Source organism: Manis pentadactyla, chromosome 7 (assembly GCF_030020395.1).
Source record: "Manis pentadactyla isolate mManPen7 chromosome 7, mManPen7.hap1, whole genome shotgun sequence".
NCBI lineage: Eukaryota > Metazoa > Chordata > Mammalia > Pholidota > Manidae > Manis > Manis pentadactyla.
Genome location: NC_080025.1, coordinates 39,123,467 through 39,132,914, shown reverse-complemented (window position 1 = coordinate 39,132,914; position 9,448 = coordinate 39,123,467). Strand labels below are relative to the sequence as shown.

The 9,448-nt window shown below is 57.9% G+C and overlaps 1 protein-coding gene across 3 annotated transcripts; it reads left to right on the top strand.

Annotated features, from left to right (window-relative positions):
- Nucleotides 1-7,550, top strand: DDX56 (DEAD-box helicase 56). Of its 3 annotated transcripts, none has more exons than XM_036910279.2 (14): nucleotides 10-708; nucleotides 796-957; nucleotides 1,426-1,586; nucleotides 1,731-1,901; nucleotides 2,018-2,108; nucleotides 2,581-2,825; nucleotides 3,131-3,250; nucleotides 3,719-3,832; nucleotides 3,926-4,020; nucleotides 5,017-5,090; nucleotides 5,186-5,275; nucleotides 5,683-5,788; nucleotides 6,859-6,929; nucleotides 7,317-7,550. In XM_036910279.2, the coding sequence occupies exons 1-14, from the start codon at nucleotides 649-651 to the stop codon at nucleotides 7,389-7,391; spliced, it is 1,635 nt and encodes a 544-aa protein (XP_036766174.1). In that variant the 5' UTR covers nucleotides 10-648; the 3' UTR covers nucleotides 7,392-7,550. The 3 variants fall into 3 exon arrangements, 2 of the variants coding, with proteins under 2 accessions (XP_036766174.1, XP_036766173.1); XM_036910278.2 differs by having other exon boundaries at nucleotides 38-708; nucleotides 7,314-7,550; XR_008998746.1 differs by lacking the exons at nucleotides 5,017-5,090; nucleotides 7,317-7,550 and having other exon boundaries at nucleotides 1-708.
- The last annotated feature ends 1,898 nt before the right edge of the window (nucleotides 7,551-9,448 follow it).

Sequence of the window (9,448 nt, the reverse complement as noted above, 5' to 3'; positions counted from 1 at the left end):
AAGCACTAAAGCCATACTTCTTATCACCTCTGAACACCTATTGATGTGCAGGTGTACTAAAGCCAGGCGAGATATTCTGGAAATGTTACAATTTTACCCACAGCACCCCAGACCCATCTTCCTTTCCTTTTCTTGTGCTACTCATTTTCCTAACCCCCATCCTCGCACAGTCCAATTGCTGTAGCGTCCTTCGGACAGTCGGGGGTTCTTCCCACACGCTGGAACGCTCTGCTCTCAAAGCGGTTGTGTCGTTGGGTTTCCTGCTTCCTACCTCCAGGCCCCTCTCCTGAGTGCAGATGGCGGGTGCGCAGACGCGTCAACCAGAGTGTCGCTGACACTAGCCAGGCAGCCTGTGGGTTGCCTGCCGCGAGGGGGACTGACACTACACGGAGGGCCACACCGGCCCCCACGCAGTTCTGCCCCAGCAGGGTGAGAGGAGGCAGCGTCAGGTAATGAGCAAAGGCTCTGCCAGCCACCCGGGTCCTGGGCGGGGCCACTGCCGCAGAGCCCCGCGAACGCCGGAAGCCTACGTTCCAGCACTTCCGGGAGAGAAGGTCTTCTGAAGCTGACCGGTTGTTGCGTTGCCTCGCGCACGCGTCGTCGCGCTTTTCCTTGCGCGCGTGCGCGCTGCTACTGCCGAGTAGGAGTATGGCTGACTCGGTGGTGTTGGGATTCGAACACATGGGTCTGGACCCCCGGCTCCTGCAGGTACCGGGGCGAGTCGTGGTGGGGGGCACACCGTCGTGGGGGGCACGGCAGGGTAGTGCGCTGTCTGAGCTGCCTCTCGTCTCCTAGGCCGTCACCGACCTGGGCTGGTCGCGACCCACACTCATTCAGGAGAAGGCCATCCCACTGGCCTTGGAAGGGAAGGACCTCCTGGCCCGAGCCCGCACGGGCTCGGGGAAGACGGCCGCCTATGCCCTTCCGATGCTGCAGCTGCTGCTCCGCAGGAAGGCGGTGCGTCGTGGGAGGAGCCGCCGTGGGCGGCCTGCGGAACCTGGGCTGTGTGGTGGCGCTTAGGGCTGGAATTCAGGTTCCTTGGGCACAGTCTCCGCTACTACCATTTTGCATAATTTTGAGCAAATGAATTTCTCCTCGTTCTGTAGAAAGTGGGCCCATTTCTTTCTCTAGCTTGTAGAATTATTGTGAAACTACAGTGCCCTTACTGGTGCATTTTAAGTAGCTACATAACTATAAAGTAGTAAGCTGTTGTTTTTGAGGGCCAGTCCCTGAGGAAAGATTACCTTCTATTCTGTGTTTTGAGGTGGGTAGATGTAAGCAAGGGGTTGATCTGAATACAGCTAAATTGTTGTTTTGAAGTCACAAGAACTGGGTCAGATTGCCTGGAAGAGGTAGAGAAAAGCATTAGGTGGCCATGATGACACAAAACTGACTGGCTGAAGTCTTTCATTTGTACTCTTGCAGACAGGCCCTGCAGTAGAGCAGGCTGTGAGAGGTCTTGTGCTTGTGCCCACCAAGGAACTGGCACGGCAGGCCCAGTCCATGATTCAGCAGCTGGCTGCCTACTGTGCTCGAGACATCCGGGTGGCCAATGTCTCAGCCACTGAAGATTCAGCCTCTCATAGGTGGGTGAGAGCAACAGAGCTGTAGGCAATAAGGCTTCATAGCAATGTGAGATTGGGTTTGTGTGCGGTAGGACAGAGGGCTGGTCTGGGGTGAGGTCCCAGCTGCCACCTTCTCTCCAATACCGAGGCGTTGCCTGTCCGCAGAGCTGTGCTGATGGAGAAGCCTGACGTAGTGGTGGGGACCCCGTCTCGAATCTTAAACAGCCTGCAGCAAGACAGCTTGAAGCTGCAAGACTCCTTGGAGCTGCTGGTGGTGGATGAGGCTGATCTTCTTTTCTCCTTTGGCTTTGAGGAGGAGGTCAAGAGTCTTCTCTGGTAGGGAAGAGGCAGATGGGGTTGTGAATAGACATGAGAGCCTGGAGTGGGGTGGCCAGTTCAGGTGAACAGAGACCCTTGGAGCTGGACTCTGATGGGGCTCTGTTTCGTTTTAGTCATTTGCCCCGAATTTACCAGGCTTTTCTGATGTCAGCTACTTTTAATGAAGATGTACAAGCGCTCAAGGAGCTGGTACTGCATAACCCGGTAAGGGCACCGTGGAAATGTCTTGAACCACTCATGTATGATATTCAGGATTTGATCCTCCTTCAAAGGAACACTTTAATATTTTGGGAGGGACAGTCATTACTGGTTTAGTCTCCCTGGTTCTGAGGTACTAGAAGCTGGTAGCTGTCAACATGTCCCCCAACCATCTAAAATCACTACTTAGTTTCAGATATTCTTTGCAGGGGATTCAAACCATGCTTCATGGAACCACCTGAGCAAGGACCCTGCACTTTCCTGGAAGGTTTTGCTGCAGGGCCTTCCTCTGCACTTCAGTCACATGTGTGTTTCTCCCTTTTCTGGCCCCTTATGCTTTCTATGTAGTTTTATGTCATCTGTTCACACAGCCATGAGGGGCCTTACACTAACACATTTGTGTTATTGGCTGGTCACTGGCTTGTAGTAGCATTTCTGTTTTTTCTTCTTCCCTGACCACAGGCCTGTCCTCCCCTAGGTTACCCTCAAGCTACAGGAGTCCCAGCTGCCAGGACCAGACCAGTTAGAGCAGTATCAGGTGGTCTGTGGAACAGAGGAGGAGAAGTTTCTGTTGCTGTATGCCCTACTCAAGTTGTCGTTGATTCGGGGCAAGTCTCTCCTCTTTGTCAACACTCTTGAGCGGAGCTACCGACTGCGCCTGTTTTTGGAGCAATTCAGCATCCCCACCTGTGTGCTCAATGGGGAGCTTCCACTGCACTCCAGGTATGCACAGCTGGTTTCAGGGTGGGGTGGTTGGAGGTAGGGGTTGCAAAGGGGACACGGCTGATGTTCCTGCTTCTTAAGCTCTCAGGCCTGGCTCTCTTGACCAGCTCTCTGACTTTCTCCTTCATGATTCTGAGGCACCTGTTACTCCATCTTCAACTGAGGAAGTTGAGGTGCAAATATTAAGCTGGGAAGGAGTTTAAGGAGAGGGTAGGGTCAGAGCATGGTGGTCACCACAGTGTTGGGGTGGGAGCGGCCTCCAGTCTGCTCTTGGGCCTGATCCTCCCTTTGCTTTTGGGGCACAGATGCCACATCATCTCACAGTTCAACCAAGGCTTCTACGATTGTGTCATAGCGACTGATGCCGAAGTCCTGGGGGCCCCAGTCAAGGGCAGGCGTCGGGGCAAAGGACCCAAGGGGGACAGGTGAGTCCTCCCCAGGGAGATCTGCTCCCAACCTTTCAGAAGGCAAAACCAGGTGCCAGAGCAGGAAGCCAGACATTCCAGGCCTGGCTGCTAGCATCATGCACAGAGCCCTGGCTCAGCTGCCTGGGTGGTTGGCTCACTGTCCTGCAAGGGACACAGCCGAGCCTGCTTTTGGGTGTGCAGCTATGACTTGTTGGAGGGAAAAGGGAACCTCCAGTGTCTGTCTGCTTGAGAGATTGGCTGGCCAGGAGTGGTTCTCAGTTCTGCTGTTGCCCTAAGCTGAGGTCAGGGCAAGGGTTTGATCCCCACTGCCACCCCAGCTCCTGGAAAGTTCTGACATTAGTGTCTTAGATGTGTCAGGGTCTTGTGGTTCCATACAAGGCTTTATTTAGAAATCTTGCTGATTAAATAAGCTTGTGATTACCAGCAGAGGGGAGGAGGGTCTGATGGTCGGAAGTCTCCCTGCAGGGCGTCTGACCCAGAGGCAGGTGTGGCTCGTGGCATAGACTTCCACCATGTGTGTGCTGTGCTCAATTTTGATCTCCCACTCACCCCCGAGGCCTACATTCATCGGGCTGGCAGGTAGGAGGGCTGGGATGTGGCGGGCCAGGCACCTGGACTGTGGGTGCCCTGCAGAACTCGGATCAGAGTGCAGGCTGGGCTGTCTCCTTGCAGGACGGCACGTGCCAACAACTCAGGCATAGTCTTGACCTTTGTGCTGCCCGCAGAGCAATCCCACCTGGGCAAGATTGAGGAGATTCTCAGTGGAGGTAAGAGCCAGGCTCTCATCAGCCTGCACTGGGGCCAGGCTTCTCCTGTGATACCTTAGGCCCATGGCTGGTGATGGCAGCAGGACATGTATATTCCCAGCATTCCCTGGCTGCTTGGTCCTGCTCTGCAGTGTGTCTCCCAACCCTGCCCTGGATGGCAGGCACTGTCTCCCTTCCCAGATGAGCAGGCTGGGGTCCCAATCTGTCAACTTTTCTGTCCACGTCATGGAACAGAAGAGTAAAGGCAGGGGAAGGGGTTTTGGAAGATGAGGAGACTGGTGTAGCTCCAGAGATGACCCTTGGAGAGGGAGCTGCCCGGGGGCTCTTCACTGATTCTGAATTACCGGGCCCTGGCCCAGGTCTGGGCACTGACATGCCTTCCAGAGGCTACACTGTAGCAGGTCAGCTAGGCAGTGTTCAGAGGCAAGGACTGGGAAGAGTGGCAGGGGGTCCACAAAGGGCTCCTCATGGGACCTCATCCTGCCTTCAGTGGGACAGGGGAAGGACACTTGACTGCGTGGCATCCAGCCTCTGGGCTAGTGTAGAGGGTGGCCTGGGGCCCCACTTCTCTAAGTGCTCGTTCCTGTGCCTGGGATGGGCAGTGTCACACCCCTCATTGGTTTGTCCTGGACGTCGAGTGGCCCAGCATGTTCCTGTGACAGCACTGAAACCCATGTTTGACTGTCAGCTCCTTGTGGTCCTTACTGCCTGCCCCTGTGTCACATTGCCCTTGTGGCCAGAGTGACCATGGAAGAGGAGAGTCGTGACCATGGGGCAGGTTCTGAGGCTGAGGGACGTGGCAGGCACCCAGGCGGTGGCCACGGCAGCCCAGGGCAGCTGTCATGCATATCTGTGAGATTCAGGTCTCACATCTGCATAGTGCGGGGAAGGCATGCACTGGGCCCCCAGGTGTCTCATCCCAGGGAGATGCCTGAGGCTGTGAGCAGAGGCCCCCAGCAAACCATCCCTGAGCCTCAGCTGGAGCCTTCTGTGCAGAGGATGGGACCCCCGTGCTGCTTCCCTACCAGTTCCGCATGGAGGAGATTGAGGGCTTCCGCTATCGCTGCAGGGTGAGGGCCCCAGCAGGGGGCAAGCCGGGGGATCTGAGGCCCAGAAGCATGGGTTCAGGCAGCCCTGCCAATGTGACCTTCTGTTTCCACCCCAGGACGCCATGCGTTCCGTGACGAAACAGGCCATTCGGGAGGCAAGACTGAAGGAGATCAAGGAGGAGCTTCTCCATTCGGAGCGGCTCAAGGTGAGGCAAGGGCCAGTGGTGTGGGCTGCAGCTACAGGCCTCTGGCCGGAGGTGTGGGTGATGGACTGCCAGTGGCCGCAGGTGAGCTGGATGGCCTCCCCAGTGCTGGCACACATCCTCGACGCAGCTGCTAGTGGGTGGTGTTGTCTTTGCCACCATTCCAAAGGCCGAAACGCCAGGAGTTGCTCATCAGAGTGGGCCAAGTCACAGGCTCAGGACGAGGTGGCAGTCTATAGGACACGCTGAGTGAGAAAGCTGCTGTGGTCACAGGAGTGGGCACATGAAGGCAGCTGCAGGGCCAGGAGGGTGGGAGACCAGCCTTTAAACCAAAACTTGGTCCTGTTTGCAGCCTGCGCTGTGGAGTAGGAATATGGGGCTCACTCTGAGGCACTCGTGTCTCCCTACAGGCTTACTTTGAGGACAACCCCCGGGACCTCCAGCTGCTGAGGCACGATCTGCCCTTGCACCCTGCAGTGGTGAAGCCCCATCTGGGCCACGTCCCTGACTACTTGGGTGAGTAGGCTGGGTTGGGTGGCCACTGTGCATTGGGCTGGTACAGGAGCCTGGAGACAGGGCAGGCAGCGCACACACATGCCCAGGCACCTCCTTGCTTAAACAGCCTGTGTGGCACTGGGTAGATGCCACTCTGGAGACAGAGCCTTGCCTCGTGTGCTGGCATACCCAGCCTTGAGGCCAGGCGGCCTCACCCCAGAGCCCCACCCTGTGGAAGGATGGGCAGCTGCTGTCTGGGCAACATGAAAGGGAGTGGCCAGGTGTGTGAAGAGGCACAGGCCTGGGCTGCCGAAGTCGGGCTTTGGGGGTGATGGGTGGCCAGAATCTTAGAAGTCAGCAGGGAGAGTATGCCTGCCTGAGCATGTGGGACCAAAAGCCATCAGGTTGAGTTGGGGTGTCAGGAATTGACCCTGGGGGGTTTCTGTGGTGTAGACAGGCCAAAGCCGAACCCCAGCGCCAGGTACTTGGTTCCATTTGTTCAGCTTTGTGCCTGGAAAATGACTCTCTGTGATGTCTGCAGTAACAAGGGTTGAGAGCAAGGAGCTGTGGGCCTCCTGCAAGCCAGTGGCATGGTAGGACAGGCCATAGCAAGCAGGAGGGAAGGATTCTGGGGAGATAGGAAGATGTGGGGAGATGGGTGGGACCCTGTCCCCCACAGTGGACAGTGAGCTGGAGGGGGCCCCACCAGGTCTTGTGGCTGTGGGTGGGCCCCACCCCCACCCCCACCCCCACCCCCACCCTGTGCCCACTACGAAGGGCACACCCCACCTTGTGCCCCTTCATAGTGGGTTGGATATGGTGCTGGGCACAGAGCAGTGGAGGTGAGGACAGAGGCCAAGCAGGGGAGGGGAGACCAGTGGTTCGAGGTGACTGTGTAGTGATAGGCACACATGATGAAGTCACACAGAGGCTGCCTGCTGCTTCTGTCCCTCGCTTGCTGCAGCAAGCTTAAATGCATAGGGTGCTTGAGAGAGCAAGTGGGGCCCTGCCCTCGCTCCCCAGTGGCCAGCTCTGGGTTGGGGCTGGGCAGCCGGGCACAGGGCAGCGTGCTCAGGCCGTGTCTCTTCCAGTCCCTCCTGCTCTGCGCAGCCTTATCCACCCTCACAAGAAGCGGAAGAAGCTATCCTCTAAGAAGGCTAAGGTGAGTGCCCGGGGCTTTCATGGCAGCTGCAGGGCCCCACCTGTCCTATTGTCACCAGGGTGTGCATGCATCTGGGCAGGGAGGAGAAGGACCCTCACTGGCTCCAAACTTCTGGCCCAGGTTGGAGCTCTTGGGGCCAGGATCCTTGGGCTGCCCAGGCTGTTTGAACGCAGGATGGCTCATGTGCTGCTCCATCATCCACCCATGTCCGAGGGGCAGGGAGTGTGGCTGGGTGGGCTGCCCTTCCAGTGACCACAGCAGCCCTTGTCCCTGGCTCGTGGGCTGCAGGGCCTTACCAGGTGGCTGCACCACCCTCCCTGAGCCTGGCTCAGTTTGGGCAGCAGATGTCTGACTTCCTGGCTAAGCTGTGCGTTTGGCCCACAGAAGGCAAAGACTCAGAACCCGCTGCGCAGCTTCAGGCACAGAGGAGAGGAACGCAGACCCACAGCGGCGCCCTCCTGAGGTCTCCCAGCTGTCCCAGAGCTGGCACAGAGCGGGGAACTGGGTTCCGCCTTGGACAGATGGGATTCAGGTGGCCAGAGCCACAGCCCTCCAGGTCCATGACACTGCCCGGCTGCCGTTTTACCCCTTAACAGCAGAATAAAGGTTCTTGCTACCCAGTTTCAGTCCTGCGTGTGGGAAGGACCATCCCCAAAGCCCTGGGAGTCAGAAGCCCCTCTGGGAGGTACTGCCTGGTTGTCACCTACTGCACGTAGTGCCCTGGGCCGGCAGAGGTCAGTGTGTGGCATCACATTCTTGGGCCTTGGAAACACCTGCCCACATCCAGGGCTCCAGTCCAGCCCCAGGTGCTCCTGTTACCTGCCTCTTTGCATCAGGCTGACCACCCTGAGGGACCATGGCCTGGTACCTCTGTACCTCCTCCTCCAAACACGGGTGTGTGAGTCAGGCTCCTGTGCTCCCTTGATGCGGTGCTGCAGTCTGCGCACCTGCATGTGTCAGCATGGCACATGCTGCCCTTTGCTCTGTGCTCAGCTAGCAGGCCTCCTGCAGCCTCTGGCATCCAGGAGAGGGATTTTCTGCTGACAGTACCCTGGATCATGCACACTTAGCACAGTGTCCCTGCCACCTGCTTGTCAGGCTCCTTGAGGCCAGCTGGCCAGGGGATGCTGAGTTGGGGAGGGAGGGGTTGGGGTGTGCCTGAGTGTTTCTTTCGGAGGGAAAGCCAAGCTGTACTCTCAGCCCCAGCTGGTCTGCACAGTGGCCAGGGGCTGGCCTCTGCATCTGTGAGGGTGTAGAGGACTCAGAGTTGGTGGGACCTCATTTCCTGCTCCTGCCTTCTTGGAATTTCTAGGGAGCCAGGCTGTGGTGGCCGCTGCTACTAAGTGGACTGTCAGCGATGTGAAGTGGCGGCTGGAACCCCAGTCTGCCGTGGTGCAGATACATTGTGGACAAGCTGTCAGTGGAGCCGGTCTCAGAGCTGCCACAGAGCATTGTGGTGTCGCTGTGCCATGCATGCTACTGGGCAGCAGTCCTGCTCTGTGGGGTGGGCAGAGGCCAAGGCCTGGACATTCCTTGGAGCTCTCTGCTCCAAGACTGTACCAGCTGTTCCCTGAGACACTTCCTGGTCCCTCTGACCCTGCAACCATCAGGTGCTCCCAGCCCAGAACCAGCCTGGGGCAGGAGAGTTGGGTTTTCCCACTGATGAACCTTCTGAAGGGGATTGTGCCCTGGGCCAGATCCCCACCTGGGTCAGAGCAGGGGCTAGGTCTGCCCTGGGGGCCATGTGCCAGACACGGGTGATGCTGAATTCTGGGTACATATGAGAAGTCTCAGCCACATGGGGAGGCCATCCCAACTCACATGGGGCTGAGGCCATGGCGAGTCAGGGCTGGGCTGTGGGCACTGGTGCAGGCACAGTGGTGCCAGGCCAGCCTGTCCCCGCAGTGGGGAGGGACACCGTTGTCTCTTGCTGGCATGTCCAACTGAAGCTGGGCCCCTCTGAGCACTCCTGTGTGTGGAATGTGCTGGCATGTCCAAGTGGAGCTGGGCCAGGGCCTGGTGGAGGTAGTGGGGTAGCGTGGTTTGTCCCTGCACCCTGACCCTGCCAAGGGACAGGGTACAGGCCCCAGGTGTTTGGTTCAGTCCCCATGCGCCCTGGGGTGGGCAATGCTGTGTCTGTCGGCATACAGAAAGCAGGACCTGGGAGGGCGGATTGGTCTAGCTGAACTTTGCTGTTCACAAGCATGGCCCAACCAGAACTGGACAGGCCCTTGACCTGGTGTGCATGTGATGGGCACCCTGGGCCTGGAAGGGAAGGGGAAGAGTGAGCCTGCTCTAAGCCCAGCTTCACTGAGCACCAGGTAAGCTCTACTGGCTCTGGGTTTTGGCTGGCTGACACCCAGGGCTCAGGGGTTCCTTGGAGTGCAGTGGCCATCCCAGCTGAAAGCTCGCAGCCCCACAGAAGCCTGAACAGTGCCTGTTCTGGGCCATGGGCTAGGGTCTAGGGAGATGGGGAGGGCATAACCCTCACTATGAGGATTTGGGGCTCAAGGGTCAGA

Coding starts and splice junctions, on each gene's coding strand:
- DDX56 (XM_036910278.2), top strand. CDS start 649: ATGGCTGACTCGGTGGTGTTGGGATTCGAACACATGGGTCTGGACCCC. Junction 4,021..5,016: donor TGAGGAGATTCTCAGTGGAG/GTAAGAGCCAGG, acceptor CCTTCTGTGCAG/AGGATGGGACCCCCGTGCTG. Junction 5,789..6,858: donor CCACGTCCCTGACTACTTGG/GTGAGTAGGCTG, acceptor TGTCTCTTCCAG/TCCCTCCTGCTCTGCGCAGC.